The sequence below is a fragment of the Macrobrachium nipponense genome, chromosome 28, assembly GCF_015104395.2.
Source record: "Macrobrachium nipponense isolate FS-2020 chromosome 28, ASM1510439v2, whole genome shotgun sequence".
NCBI lineage: Eukaryota > Metazoa > Arthropoda > Malacostraca > Decapoda > Palaemonidae > Macrobrachium > Macrobrachium nipponense.
In genome coordinates this window covers 22,292,994-22,309,541 of record NC_087217.1, presented here as the reverse complement: position 1 = coordinate 22,309,541, position 16,548 = coordinate 22,292,994, and the positions used below count along the sequence as shown (strand labels likewise).

The 16,548-nt window shown below is 38.1% G+C and overlaps 2 protein-coding genes across 2 annotated transcripts; one reads left to right on the top strand and one right to left on the bottom strand.

Moving 5' to 3' along the window:
* Positions 1-4,924: 4,924 nt before the first annotated feature.
* Positions 4,925-6,991, bottom strand: LOC135201124 (uncharacterized). Its single transcript, XM_064230000.1, has one exon. The coding sequence runs from the start codon at positions 6,989-6,991 to the stop codon at positions 4,925-4,927; it is 2,067 nt and encodes a 688-aa protein (XP_064086070.1).
* A 2,232-nt stretch (positions 6,992-9,223) lies between these two features.
* LOC135201293 (3-galactosyl-N-acetylglucosaminide 4-alpha-L-fucosyltransferase FUT3-like) lies at positions 9,224-15,269 on the top strand. The gene is made up of 5 exons (XM_064230161.1): positions 9,224-9,989; positions 11,843-11,893; positions 13,145-14,120; positions 14,422-14,564; positions 14,718-15,269. The coding sequence occupies exons 2-5, from the start codon at positions 11,889-11,891 to the stop codon at positions 14,992-14,994; spliced, it is 1,401 nt and encodes a 466-aa protein (XP_064086231.1). The 5' UTR covers positions 9,224-9,989; positions 11,843-11,888; the 3' UTR covers positions 14,995-15,269.
* Positions 15,270-16,548: the final 1,279 nt, after the last annotated feature.

The following is a 16,548-nucleotide window of genomic DNA, read 5'->3' as shown; positions in this document are numbered from 1 at the left end:
CCACGAGCTTGTCTTTGCGTGCACGTGCTTGTTTGTTTGTGCTTCCTCGCTTTCATGAAGTTCGGTATTTCATTAGTTTCTTTATTTCAACGCTTTTACGCTCCCATGACTTCTTATCGAGAATACGATAGAAGATAGAGTTTAGGCCTAAGTAGTATAGTATATTCACTTCAGCCGTGTATCTGATGTCTAGGCCAGTCCCTTACGACGCTCCTGATGGGCAGTGGATGAGCCAATCACAGGGCTGGAAACTCTCAGTCTCTCTCGAGAGTTCACATAGGCAGGATATATGTTCCACCTCTCCTGAGGGATCCCCCAGGAGAGGTGGAACGCACACCCTGCCTATGTGAGAGTTTCCAGCCCTGTGATTGGGTTATCCACTTATCAACACCCAATCAGGAGTGTCGTAAGGAAACGGTCTAGACATCAGATGCACGGTTGATGTGAATCTACTATAGTACTGGGACCTACGAGGCTGATTGATGCTGAACGGATAATTGAGAGGAGAAAGGAAGGTTGTTGTTTCAAAGGCTTCACAGGAGGAAAACCTCAAAGCAGTCGCCTTATGAAGTCATTGCTAGAAGAGGGTGGACAGTAAAACGGAAGAATATGAACGGAGGTGCAGTAAAAAAATGAAAGGGGTTTCGGCTAGGGGCCCAAGGGACGCCGCAAAGAACCTTAAGTAACGCCTGCAGTGCATCGAATGAGGTGTACTGATGGCACTAGCCACATAAGGAGATGACTTCTTATCGAATTGCAACCAAAACCATTAGAGCAATGGAACTATCTGGAATTATCTCACTTCATTGCAACCAGGATGGAGACTGAGCTTGCAACCTCACCCTATTAAAGTTTGTGAATACCGTCAGGCGCCAATTGGAATGCGTGTGTGCTTGCAACTCCAAGAATGTGTCTACACTCTACACCAGTCTCCTTTCACTAGCGGCCGTCATTTCCTGGAGGTTATCGTAATGTCAGCAGAGGTCTTGCAATGCTTTTTATTGTCTTCTTTTTTGTCCATCGACCACAAATCCTACTTCCTGCAGAGGTCACGTGACGACGCGCATATTTTTAGCGCATTCTTCATGAAACGAAGAATGATATGCTTTCCCTCCTTAAACATTTCCCAAACTCAGACTGCGTGTCATTGTCAGACTTTGGTTATAACTGGGCTGCCTATGATCATGATGATGAGTTGAGGAAATGGCTATATTTCAAGCTCACGCTCAGAAAACACGACTCGCAGTCCCGAGCAGAACGCGGTTGCCAGACGCAGGTCCTGGCCAGACGTACGATACAAAGTTTCGCATCGACGGAGGCCCCTCGTCATGAAAGGGTCTATAATTATTTATTGTTAGTATGAATCATAATGAGCTTGATTCAATTAGTTGATGCATTGTGCAAAATAGAAAGCATGCATTTCATACAGGTTTTGGCGCGCTGAATTAGAAAATTTACATCGTGAATGACCGCTTCAAAATCGCGATTTATTATCATAGTGTTCGTTGGTAATCCTCTCATTTTTTACTGATCTATATATATATTATATTATATATATTATATATTATTATATATATATATATATATTACTCTATTATATATATATAGATATAATATATATAATATATATATATATATATGAGGTGTCCACCGAAATGTTTATTAGTTTCTTATCTTCTTACGTTTGTCGTTTTTATTTCCGTTTCACTTCAATGTCTTGGGCCTGGTCGGCGCTTGAGAGGGTGACCAGACAAAAATGCCAAACACCGTCATCTATAAACGCTTTTAAAAAAATGCTGTATCACTATATGCTTCTAAAAATATATATGTACAGAGGAACAATCAGTCACACAGTCCCCCGTATGCAAATTCCTGAGATGTATACTTGTATTGCGCCATGCCCCTAGGTTAGGTTACATTAGGTTATATAGGATAAGGCTAAGTTTGACGTGGGGAACATCATGAGATTATTTTCCAGAAGATCCTATAGTTAGTTTGTAAGATATGGTGAAGTTCGGGAATAAGTCACCTGTATCAATGGCCTCCAGCATTCTGAGATAATGGTCTAATTAGAACAGTTGAGGACAAACCACTTAACTGCTAGTTATCTAATATGAACCCTCTTCAATCTATTTGCCATTCTTAACCGTCCCAGAGGCAACAGGAACACCTGTCCGCTGGTTCAACAGGTTTTTGCTTTGTGGACGCAAATCTGTGACGATTTTGCACCCTAGTTTCGACAGGTGTTTTGTTTTATGTGGACACATCTGTCCATTTTCCACCTTTTCATTTAACTCTCTTAGACTGGGAGATGATTTGTTTTGTAATCTCTAGTAACAAGAGATTTCGTTCACTTCCTCGTGGTTTGACGTTTCTCGGTAATCTCCGATTCCTAGAGATTCATTTCGAAAATATTTAACTGTCTGAAATTTGGGGGGATTAATAGACACATTTCCTTCGTAATCTCCGACTTATTGAAATTCCTGTCGACAATATTTAAGAATCTGAATTTTTTTTTTAGATTAATAGACATTTCCTCCGTAATCTCAGATTTCTTGAAATTAACTTAGAAAATGTTCAGTTCTCTTAATTTTCCTTCAGTAGATCAATGGAAACATTAATGTCCTTTGTGATCCCCAATTCTTGAGACTCCTTTCAAATATAATCATTTGTTTTTTTTCCGTGGATAAATAAGAAAAATTTTCCTTCGTAATCTCCAATTCACGCGTTTTTCAGATCCTCTAGTAATCTCTGTGAACTTCCAGATTTCTTTCGCGATTGCATCTTGCGTGATCGAACTCTCGTTTGTTTTGAGGTAATCTCTCGTAATTCGAGATTCCCTGTGAAATCTCTATAATCATCCTGGCCATATCTGATCGTTCCATATTTCTGGTAACGACCCACGAAATTGGTGTAAAGAGAAAAGGCCAAATTGATCTCTGATGAAGGTCTTATCGACCGAACAGTTGTGCCATCGGCCTTTTACGGTGTTGTTAGAATACTTATATAGCGCTGCAGAAGAACAGATGATTTACAGAAATGCAACTGTGCGGCACCTCAGATGCACGGAAAGAGCAGCAGTGCTGCAGGGGCTCTGACGCCCTGCAGAAAAACAGCACAGTAGGTACAGTAGAAGCTCGGAAACGTGAAAGGAAAAACAGCGCTGCAGGTCTGCCTGAAGTTCTATAGAAAAACAGCAGTACAGCAGAAGCTCAGGAACACGAAAGGAAAAGCAGTGCTGCAGATCTACCTGAAGTTCTATAGACAAATAGCAGCACAGCCAGAGCTCACAAGCACAGACAGAACAGTAGTGCTGCAGATCTACCTGAAGTTCTGCACAAAGACAAAGACAGCGGAAAACGTCAAGGTACTTTAGTGCAATTATTATTATTATTTCAGTAGATGAAATCCACTCAAATGGAACAAGAACACCAAAGGCGACACTGACTCGAAATTCAAGCTTCCAAAGAATGTTGGTTTCAACCTGCCGCTGCAGACCTCACACTGCAGCAGTAACTGATTATGATACAGAGCCACTGATCTTTCATCGACCAGGGCGGTACACGAACCCGGGACATCTGAATAAGCATTCCACGACACTAACCACTATACCAGCCTGAGTTTCATAATTCAGATTCATAATGCAGCCATAGAGGCTGATCCTGGATATAAAGGCGACATGTGAATGTAAAATAAAAGTTTTATTTTTCATTATTTACACTCCTTTTATTCCTTTGGAAAAGAATACTATAGACAGTAATTGTTTCCAAAGATGTTCTTTATATTCCCTATTTTCCTGCTTCTGTTCCAAGAGCGGAATATCAACATTATATGAATTAAATTAATTCGTAATAACTCACATTTCAAAAAAGGGAAATTAAAATGCATTCATTACTATATACAAACTCTCTCTCTCTCTCTCTCTCTCTCTCTCTCTCTCTATGTCTATGTCTATGTCTGACGGTTTATCAAGTATCCCTGCTTTGGCTATTAAGCGTTCAGACGGGATTTCCAAATCACTTATATAATAGTTAAAAATTTAAAAGTCTATGTAATGTAAAGAGGGTTAATTGCATTTGTCTCAATATTATAGCTGAGTGAAAATAAATGGGTTTTCAATAGCTTTTTGAACTGAAGGATATTTTCAGCACACTTAACTGATGCCGGAAGTTGATTATACAATCTAGGAGCGCAGTGCTTAAAAGTTCTCGTACCAAGAGTGGTCGTTGCACGAGGCTCATCAAGTCTGAAATCATCATGGGAAAGGCGTGTATGAACACCAGGCCCTACTACGTATCTTTTCAGGCAACCTTTAAGATACAATGGCTCTCCCGTGTTAATACCTTGATATGTTGAGACGCAAAGTTTAAAAATAATCCTTGCTTTGACTGGTAACCAGTGTAATTTAATTAAGGTTGGAGTAATATGTTCTCGCGGGGATATACAAACAATTAGTCTAGCAGCTCTATTCAAAATCATTTGAAGTTTCTTAAGACGATAATTAGGTAAATTGTAATACAACGAGTTACAATAGTCTACTCTACTAACTACTAAACTATTAATTAGCAGCTTAGTGGCATCTTCGTTAAGATATTTTCTAATGGATGCGATATTCCTCAGATGATTATTTGCGGTCCTAACCACATTGTTAATATGTTCATCAAATGTCAAAGAACCATCAACTACTACCCCGAGATCTCTGACTTTATCAGTTAACGAAATATTTTCCTTATTGATGGAGATGCTGTTAACGTTATCAAACCTTCTTAAGTTATATTTAGTGCCAATTAGAAGACATTCAGTTTTATTTTCATTTAGTTTCAGCTTTTTCTTTTGCATCCATTTCGAAACATCTGCCATAAGTCTATCAATAACAGCTTGATCTTCAATAATGTCATCCACTATTAAATAGAACTGGGTGTCATCAGCAAAAAAATTTACATTGAACGCCATGTAATTTAAATATCCAAGACAACTCGATTGTATAAATACTAAAAAGAACCGGGCCAAGTACGCTTCCTTGTGGAACACCCGTGGTGAGCTTTCTACTTTCAGAATATCTATCTTTAACCTTCACCTTGAAAGATCTATTCGATAAATAGTTATTAAACCATTTAAGAGCATCCCCATCGATCCCAATAGCAGTCATATCCTCTATTAACACTTCATGAACCACTGTATCAAAAGCAGCGCTAAGATCTAGGAGAATAAGCAAGCTACATTTACCGTCATCAGAGAAACCTAACAAATCATTCATTACGGCACAAAGAGCTGTTTCAGTAGAATGGAATTTCCGATAAGCCGACTGATCTTCAGGAATAGCTCCAATTACTTTCAAGTGCTGAGTGAGTTGGTCTAAAACGGAAGTCTCGATCATTTTTGACAAAAAAGACAAGTTAGAAATTGGTCTGTAAGATTTCAATTCTTGATGATCAAGGGATCCTTTAAGAGATGGTTTAATGATAGCAACTTTTTCAGAGGACGGAACCAAGCTCTTAGTAATACTCAAGTTGACTATTCGAAGCTGCAATTGCAATAACCTATCTATGTTCGGGGCGTCGGTGACCTCATTTATTGGAAAAGGATCGTTACTGCAATAAGAGCGGCCAGAACTAATGAACATAGTTTTGTAAGCATCGAGTGAAATTGGCCTAAACTGCAAAAACTTTGAGAAAGGAAAATCAGGAAAGTAAGGATAGGGGCAAGAAACATCAGCTGTGAAGTTACAAAGTAAACAGGCAACCTTTGACTCAAAGAACTCAGCAAATTCATTTGCCAATTCAAGCTCAGACCTCCCGTCTGGTAAAACATGCCTCTTCATTTTCCCTAAAAGTTCATCGAACACAGAATACAGCCTTTTGATATTGGACCCAACCTCAGTTACTTTTTCATTATAATATGTCTTCTTTACATCTCTTAATAATCTATTTACCTCATTCCTAGCTTCCACATATAACATTCGATTTCTCTTTGTTTTACGCTTATGCCAACGTGACTCTGCCAACCTCCGTTTTTTCCTAGCTTCCCTAATTGCAGCATTGAACCATGGGGAGCTGTCTCTTATGACAATATCTTTCTCTACCACAGGGCACATTTTATCATATTCTTTGGAAAATACAGAAAAATACAAGGCAACAAGACAGACCACACATTCACCTACAGAAATATTTCTGCTACTATTTAAGTCAGTACATCCACAGGGTTCATTATATTTTTCTTCAATAACAGTAACGCCCACATCTATTAGTACAGTAGAGTCTAATGACCGTTTGTTCCTAAATGTTATTTTAGTCCTAAGTTTACTTGGTAATAAGACTGAAATATCAAACATAATAAGCTTGTGGTAAAAAGAGATAGAAAAATCTAGCTCCACTATCAAATTCATAAAGTAATTATCACCCATAAAACAAAACACAGCGTCTAAAATATGATCTGACCTACAGGTAAATACATTCACCTTATTAACAAAATTCATATTGTTCATTATATCAATATACTTCTTTACATTTGTATCTCTATAATCCTCTAACCACATATTAAAATCTCCACATATATATACATTACATTTTTCATTTTCAAAACAATCCAAGAATACAGAAAAGTCTTCTAAAAACGTAGCCTTACTTAGCTGAGGAGGACGATATACTACTAAAAATAAAAACTGTACATTATAGGCCTTAAACTCCAAGGCTAAATACTCAAAACTCACAAATGATCCAACAACCCTAATTCTAACGTTTGTAAATGTTTTGGATAAGACAATGCCAACCCCACCTCCCTGACCAAAATTACGTGGTGTGTGAAAAAATTTATGAGTGTCCGGCAATAGTTCATTAATTTTCAAATTATCAGTAGCACTTAGCCATGTTTCTGTTATAGCGAACACATCTATTCCTTGTTCACAGATTAATTCTCTTAATTCTGTTGTCTTGTTGCGTACTGACTGCGCATTCAGTAAGGCACATTTTATTCTTCTATTACTGGAATCCATGATCAGTCTCTCTCTCTCTCTCACACACACACAATTAAGATAGAGGAAAATACACGTGATATATATTCTCTACCTCTCTATCAAAAAATAAAAACAAAAAGAAAAAATACTCTTGTTACCTACTTTCTTTCTTTAAAAAATGGGAAAATACAATTGGTATATACGTACGTACTCTCTAACTACGCATGCGCGCCCGTAGGCGCATAAACAATATACAAAACCTATCTGCTGACGCGCCAAACAACGAAATAGCCGAGAGTGTCCGTGGGCAACGGAACAAGATTTTCCTAATATTCGTACGACGTGGCAGAAGTGCTCTCGTACATACACTAACACAGCTGCTGCGCGATGCGCGATAATTGATGGCAGCGACGCCGAGACACGCATACTAATTTGTATATCATCACACTTGTTCTACCGGCTTTTAAAGACTTGTAATGCAGCAAATATAAATGGTTGTAAATTCACAACCATAGTCTGATATAGTGTCGTTTCTAATTGCAGAACAAATATTGTGGGTTGTTGATTAAGTGTCATTTACAGTTTTTTTCTTTTTTTCTTATCGTCATCAATCTAATGTTAAACATCACTTGCGGTGGAAAGCAGGGGGTAGGGGGTGGGTAGGCCATGGACGGTGGACCCTCCATTCCCCACACCACAATCTCTCTATACCCTGGCTAAAGCCAAGTTGAACCCTTTTGCTTCAATGCAGCTTAATCTACAAATATATAGACCTATAAACCACAATCAATTAATTAATAGGCCAAACCCTACTGTATAAAAATCAGCGTGTATTCGTATATTAATCTTTTCCGTTTCTAAGAAAATAAAAAAATAGTTTAGGGGAAATAGATGGCATGAAATGGAATAGAAAAGGCCTAAGGCCAAGCCCTGGGAGCAGTGAGGTCATTCAGCGCTGAAAGGCGTGGAGAGAAAATGCAGAGAGAATACGAACGAACGTACAGTCAAAGGAATGAAAGGGCTGCAAAGCAGATTAAGTAATGCCAATAGTGCACCACGTCAGGTGCACTGACGGCACTATCTCCCTACGGGAAAAATTTATAAATATTCCTCAAAAATTGGTGGGAAATTAGTCTGAATTCTAATCCACAAGGAAAATGACATTACCCGCTTGTAAATAACCCATACAACGGGAACACGTGGGCAGACATGAAACCCAGAGCTCGACGAGGGGAAGAGGAGTTCGAGCGTGAAGAGGTGGGCTGGCGGGTGTCACGAAATATAGAAAAATCACTTGTAGTAATGTGGTTTGCTTTCGAACCAGTTGTACAAGTGTATGTGATTTGCAACATGTTTTAATTTATCAGCATTATATATATATATATATATATATATATATATATATATATATGTGTGTGTATATATATATATATATATATATATATATATATATGCATGTATTAGTATAATATTTATACATATATGTATATACTATATAGATATAGACTATTTATATTATAACTATGTACATTGATTTTTATATAAGTATACATACATATAAATAGTATATATATCTATATATATATCTATATATATATATATATATATATATATATGCTAATTGCATATACATACATAGATACATAATACACACTAGGTCTGGTTAAACTCTAAGGTATATTAATACTTAAGACAGACAAACAACGCCTAAGCCAAACATATAAAATAAAAGCGCTGAAGATGTTTACACAACGAATATTCAAACGAGAAGCAACTGAAGTCAAGAAAGTTCTCACGGTGGTGTTACTCAATAGTCGTACTTAACAGGGAGAGATGGGGGGGGGGGGGGGGGGGGTGGGGGGGGGGGGGGGGGGGGGGGGGGGGGGGGGGGGAGAGAACATATTCCGGTTTTTCCTGCTCCGGCCTGATGTTTGTAAGACAGACGATAAGGTCAGCATGAATCAGTATCTCTCTCTCTCTCTCTCTCTCTCTCTCTCTCTCTCTCTATATATATATATATATATATATATATATATATATATATATATATATATATATATGTGTGTGTGTGTGTGTGTGTGTGTGTGTGTGTGTGTGAACTGGTAACCGACGCCGAAATTCAAACCGGTGTTGATATTTTGACGTGAGGAACCATGGGGAGGGAAAGCCTCACTGAGTTGGTACTAGGACATATTGCACTAAAAATTATAACTGAACTCTATTCAAATGCCTCAAGCAAACCGTTATTTTCTCAGTGGGTGAGGTGGCGTCCCGATATCCTTAGATCCTCCGCTGTTTTCTTCAGTAGATAATGAAAATTAAGTTCTCGGCATATCTTTATGCATTCGTAAAACTTCAAACTTCGTCATCAACCAGCTCCTTGAAGAGAGTTAAAAGTTCTACTTTCCTCTTTTGTATATATGAATCGACACAAACTGCTCTCTTCATTTTCCCTCTTCAACCAAAAGCAAAGCAACTGCTGCAAGTTATTTGCTATTCATGTGAATGAACACACCACACCCGTGCTAGACCTACTTGCAGACTGGCAGCAATGACGGGGGCTAATTTGGGAAATCCTCGAAATTCTGGCTGTAATTTTCGCTTTTCATCCACTGGACGAACAGATGAAGGCTGGTGAAATCGAAATCGATTGTATCGCTTTTCGCTCCGTCCAATTTCTGAAAGAAACCTCATTACACTGACGTATCATTAGCGTATTGGAGCCCTATAGTGCTATTCTGTAATCCTGAAAAGAACCATTTCGTAATCGGATATTTTGCAATTTCCTTTCGCTATTCTGGGTGTAATGGAGTTTCACTGGGTCTCTTACATTTGAATCAAACTCCAGTATCAATAATGAAACTAATTAACGGGAGATAAATGCGGTTACGGGTGGAAAAGTCCCTCGTGGGATTGTATGACTTTGTTGTCACGTTTGCCTTAGTCTCATCTGATGGGCGTTAGCGGCGGTGATCGGGTTTACACGGCAGAGAAGGCAAACGGAGGACTGCAACTTTGTTTATTCATTTCACCGGAAGTAAGTACAGCATTTGAGTAAAAGTCACGATTATCATTACCATCTTTAAATAAAATGTGAAATTACCTTATGTGAAGGGGGAAAAACCATGAAAATGGCGATCAAATAAGCAACACGTAGCGATGGCGTGAAAAGCGTAATGAAATATTGGAATACTGTGTCTATTAGCTTTTACACCAATGGGGTTTCGATGCAATGCTGGTGAGCCGGGGAAATAAAAACGTTACGCGTTTCTCACCATGAGAAGTTTGACCATAGACCATAACCCATAACCGGAATTGAAGACTCGTCTATATCTCACGGATGGAGAGGTTTTGCCTATAAGCGTCTACGCTACTATCGAGCGTTTTGTATATTTATCCTTCGTTTGATTAATTTTATAGATTTATGTGACGTTTCTCTAAAAGGAAGGCTTTCAGAAGGAAACGGAATTTTTACAAATAATAATAATAATAATAATAATAATAATAATAATAATAATAATAATAATAATAATAATAATAATAATAATAATAATAATAAGAGAGAGAGACATATATATATATCGTTAATTTGATAACTGGTATCTAGTTTACTGTAAATTCAAAATATATACACCAATTTTGGTCTGTATTTGATCATGACCTCCATAGCGCTCTATAGCCTGTCTAAGTAGCACGGAAAAAATCCGCTATTCGGAATATAGAAGAATCTCTACAAGTGTAATTGCTGAAGTGCCATTCTTTTAATAATAATAATAATAATAATAATAATAATAATAATAATAATAATAATAATAATAATAATAATAATAATAATACCTTGACTCTGATGAGAACCACTACCACAATATTCTCCTAAGACTCCTGTACACGACTCCATCCTCTCCAAAAGTTTTGACTCGTAAGACTCGACCGAGGCACATTTTGTGCCTCAGATAAGACCCGTGCAAAGTGAAGTTGAAGAATTTTGAGAAATAGACAGGAAGAGACGAAAGGGAACGACCAGAAAGCAGAATAAGGAGTTTATACAAAGATGTATAAGGAGACTCCTGTGCTTCTATCAAGCAACATAGGTCTAATACTACTCATTTAGAATAAATACGTCCTAGTCTGTGAAATACTGAATATCAGTTTCACATGAAGCTGTTATAAGCAGGTAGCAGTGATTTACACTTTACTAGGAAAAGGGGAGCTTAGTCTACACGAAAATAAGAAGACAGAAGGGTTTTATGTTGCGGTTTCAATCCGTAGGCCTAGTGACTTATGAGGGTGAAAGGTAGACACCCCAGAGACAAATTAACCACACTACGTTATTAGTATAATGAATGACCATTATCCAATTCATTTATCTATGAAGTAAATGAATGTCAAAAGATGTTAAAGGCCTTGGGTTCTATTCCCGCTGTGAATAAATGTATAAAGACGAAAATTATTGAGATGGCTTTGTCTGTCCGTCCGCACTTTTGCTCTCAGCCCACAAATCTTAAAAGCTACTGAGGTTCGATGGTTGCAAATTGGTATGTTGATCATCCATCCTCCATTCATCAAACATACCACATTGCAGCCTTCTAGACTTAGTGTTTTTTTTTTTATTTTTTTTATTTTTTTTTTTTTATCTAATTTAAGGTTAAAGTTATCCTTGCGTTTGGCACCGCAACAACACAGGCCACCACGGCCAGCTGAGAGTTTCATACAGCATTGTACGCTGTACAGAAAAGTAGCTTCTTCAGCGGTGGAATTCTTAAAAACAATCCGCAAAAAGGTTAATAAACACTAAAAATAAGTAATTTATATGTAAATTCATTGGCTACATAATTGTCTAAAATACTTATAACTGTTTTTCTAAAATAATCGTGACGCTTTCTTTTCCAGGTGGACAATACGAGGAGGCAGACTTTAGTCTTATCTTCACAACGAAATGAGGTAGTCTCTCTCTCTCTCTCTCTCTAAGGACCATTAAAACCCACTCCCCTTTCACAAATTGCCAAAAGAAACCAAAGCCGTTTAATTACACCGCGGAAAATTAACGAAGTTTCCCATCCTACAAAACGTCAATAATTACATTTTCTTTTCTTATTCCAAGAAACTCATAAAATAGAAGGTTACTCGAGTCCTCATCTTGTCTGCAGACAGCGATGCCATCCTGTGAGGAGGAAACGGGAACCATATAATAAAGTACCCATCAGATATTTATTCAATACAAACAGTATTCCCGTGATTTTTAATTGTATAACCTAATTAAGTTTATTAATATCTCCAAATTTTCAGTTCGTGAATAAAATTACATAACCAAGTTTTAAATAACTAAATAATATCAAATGTCGAAATTCTGACTTTACAGGTATTAAAGAGCGCAACGTGAAATACAAGAGTTTACGTTTCTAAAGTTTTATAGAAAACGTTCATTTTCTATGTATTCTCAACCATAGACTAATTTAATTTAGAGACGTACTACTTTTTTTCTTATTATTATTATTATATCATTATCACACTCAAATAAAACAATCAAAAGTATATTTAGAGTTCTTTGCTAATGTCAGGATACTCAGAATTATAAAAGTAAAAGGGGACCAGCAGAACACATTCAAAGCAATATTAAAACGCACATTGGAAATAAAATTAGCTACACAACAAATTGGCCATACAGCTTATTGCATCATGGGAAAAAATGCACGAAAATTGTCCCGCGCAATGAAAAAAAATATATATATAAAAAAACACCCAGAAGAGGTTCACGAGAGTAAACATAAAAAACAAAGCCAGCAATATGTTAATGTTCTCTACTCTTAAACTATAATGGTCGTCTTTGGTATAATTTGGCAACTAGTATTCCAGTGACAATTCTCCTACTTGCTGGAGATGGTAGGTCAAGTCTTTCCATCCCTGGGTTCTCTTTTCTAGTCTGTTGTCACAAAGTGATAAATCAACACCATTATGAACATAAGCCCTTCAGTTCCTCACAATTTTACTCGTGGATATGACATATTTTGAACATGTAAATTTGAATTCACTGATCATACTGATTCCATAGAATTCATAGCATTGTCCCATTATTCTTTAAGTACATTTACTAATTTAATAACTCCCAGTTCAATTACTACTGTTGTGTGCGATCTCTGGAGCCAATTGATAGATCGAAAATGACTCATAATAATTGATACTGGATTCTTCCAGGTTGACACTTGAGCGGATCTGGCAGAAAGTGCGATCATTGAGGCTGATACACTTTGTCATTATATTTATGGTCATCTGCTACAGTTACGCTTATTTCAAGAACTATAAATTCACAATTCTGAACCCGGAGGAATTCCTTATGGCGCTCCCAACCCCAGAGGATCCAGCAAGGCCCAACCATCCAGGACCAGCACACCATCCTACTTTTTCCCACAGAGATTCACCCTACCCCAAGAACTGGCGCAGATTAACAAAGAAGGAGATGGAAAGCCTCTCTGTTCTGGGCAGGAGGCTGTATCTGGAAGAAGACGTTGGAAAAGAGCAAAACAGGAATTTCGTCATTCTTGCTTGGAATCAGAGTGACGTCGATAAGGAGAGGCATATCAGAGAGTTTGGTGGCGAGGAACTAGACCCTTTCCGCTTCTGCTCGGTCAAGAACTGCCAACTTGTCACCGACGACGTTTTCGCCGAGAGAGCGGACGCTATCATCTTCCATCTGCACAGAACGAATAAAACATCGACCTACCCAAGTCGAGCCAACCTCAACCAGCGATGGATCTGGTTAACGGATGAAAGTCCCTACAATACCCTCTATTTTGCGGAGGATAAGGACATCTCTAACTATAACGGAATCTTCAACTGGTCGATGAGTTACAGAATGGACAGCGATGTCCCCGTGCCGTACGGAAGGACTGTCAGAATGACGGCCGAAGAGGCTTCAGAATATGAAAAGGTCGACTACTTCAATATCAAGACAAAACTGGCAGCTGGTATACTGACAAACTGCGAGGCCACAAACAATCGAACCGGGTACTTGAAACAACTTCGGAAGTATATAGATATTGACATATACGGAATATGTTTTGGAGTAAAGTGGTGTCAAGGACACCTAAATAGAGATTGTATCATGCTGAATGACTACAAGTTCTTCTTAGCCTTTGAAAACTCCAACTGCAAGGATTACATCACAGAAAAGGTTTGTTTTCCCCAGATGCTCAAAGAGCCTAATACCCAAGACTTTCATATCCACCTTATATGCCCTGTAGTGGAAACCCCCTTTACAATAAAGTACGAATATAAATAATTGTAAAATAAACCAATTTAAGCATTGTTATTGATATCAGCAATAACTTAGATGTTAGTATTACCTAATTTTTTCTCAACATTCTCACTTACTATTACTGTTAACATTTCTACCAGTTCTGCTACTTCCTGGGAGCTGTTCTTTGCATTTCATGAGTTCACTGTTTTGTTTCATGGCTCAAATCACTCTTCAGGTGTGGTGGCAGTCATTCCAGAAGGGGGCCATTCCTGTCGTGATGGGAACGAAAACAGAAGACTATCGAAAACACCTTCCTCCCAAATCTTTCATTCACGTGGATGATTTTCAGTCACCCTATCATCTGGCTAAATACCTCATGTAAGGAAAACGTTCATAATTCATAATTCTGATTTAATTTGACAACAGGTCCGAGAAGAATCACAGAAATGATCTAGTAACATTGCACACACCAGAGTTGTGCTTCAGCAAATGGCCATCAGACTAATGACTAACGCCAATCTCTGTTTACAGGTATCTTGAACACAACAGGACTGAATTCATGGAGTACCACGCTTGGCGCTCCCACTTCAAAGTACTGAATGAACATGGCTATTACGGTGCCAAATCCTACCACTACTGTCGCGTGTGTGAGGCCCTCAACTACAACAATCCAGCACCCACGGTTTACAACTACATGGAAATCACCTGGAATAATGACACCCAGTGCTATCCAGCTACGTGGGATTCCAGAATGCGAGAGACCCCTGTGTTTTATCGGCAGAGTCTACTGAGGCTAAGACAACCCTGAAGAATACGAGTTCGCTTTCTTTTGTGAATATTGACTGACGAGAGCCCACAGTATGATTCTGACCACTAAATTTTTCTGAGTTAGCTATTCTGAAGTGTATGGGGTGTGAACATTTAGATTGCGTGTTGTAAATTTTGGTTGATTTGTCATTAAAATAAAAGAAAAACAAAACAATCTACGTGGCAAACATGCTATATCAAATACATCTGTGAACCTCACTGAATATACTGATAAGAAATCGCCCGTGCAAACAGCTGCACAATTCATGTAACAATACAGAGTAATAAAACAATTACATAGTAATTTCGACTTATATACTTAGCTCATCAGATTGAATGCCAGTGACCTCAACTTTCCCCGAGATCACAGGCGGGAAATGTAGCTCTCATCTCACCGGCAATAATTATCTGACAACTCTAAACATCTGGGATTAGTCCTGCAACCGAACATCTGTTGAACAGCTGCTGCTGCTCGAAACACAGAGAATCGAGTTACTTTTGTTTGTCGGCCATTTCTCTCAATACTTCGTTAACAAAGGATAAATATATCCAGAGGATGTTAACTTCCTAGTATAACAATTGGAATAATATAGAATTAAAGCGAAATTGCCAAGCACTGGGACCTATGAGGTCATTCAGTGCTGCAAGGTAAAGTGAGGTGATGAAGGAGAGAGAATATGAGCGGAGGTACAGTAAAAGGAATGAGAGAAGTTGCAGCTATCGGCCGAAGGGACGCTGCAGACAAGCTCAAGTACTAATACCTACAGTGCCCCACATGAGGTGCACTGACAGCACTAACCCCTCTTTACGGCATTTCCGGGTTCTGGGGCTGCTACCTCCCATAATGACCCATCTCTGCCGTGGTTGTGACCCACCACAGTCAAGTAACCACCAGGTACACACTTTACTCCCCAGATCAACAGAGGCGCATTAGATTTTTCAGAAACCAAATCAAAACGTTTTCTCCCGTCGGATCAATCCCGGGTCTCTTGCAGAATATATATAATATATATATATATATATATATATGTATATATATATATTATTATATATATATATATATATATATATATATTCCGGGACTCTTGCAGAAGTATATATACATATATATATAAAATATCTTATATAGGTTTTATAGGGGTGGTGCATATAGTTGCAGTAATCATAAATATAACTACTAAAATGTAAGTACTAATAAAACAAACTTAAAATTCAAGAGAGAGAGAGAGAGAGAGAGAGAGAGAGAGAGAGAGAGAGAGAGAAATTCCTGCACCTTGACACAAGACTTCAGGCCGGTTTACACGGGGAAAGTTCGCTGGCGCCAGTAACTAGCGGCAAGTAAACTTTGCAGGATAGTAAGCGTTTGCACGAGGACAGTGTTTTGGGTAGAAGTTGCCGCCAGTAGCGAGCAAGATGTCTTCTGACATAGATGAAGCAATTGATGCTGCTTATGTCATTCTCGCAAAGAAGTACAGAAGACAGTCGAGGATGATAAATATCCTCTACTCCTGCTCCACTTTTCTTAGATTTTTCCACTTTTATTAACTCTTGCCTA

Bases quoted from the DNA above. Each gene is read 5' to 3' on its own strand.
- LOC135201124 (XM_064230000.1), bottom strand. From the start codon at position 6,991: ATGGATTCCAGTAATAGAAGAATAAAATGTGCCTTACTGAATGCGCAG.
- LOC135201293 (XM_064230161.1), top strand. The intron at 14,121-14,421 runs GTTTGTTTTCCC...ATCACTCTTCAG, and splicing joins AGGATTACATCACAGAAAAG to GTGTGGTGGCAGTCATTCCA. The intron at 14,565-14,717 runs GTAAGGAAAACG...CTCTGTTTACAG, and splicing joins CATCTGGCTAAATACCTCAT to GTATCTTGAACACAACAGGA.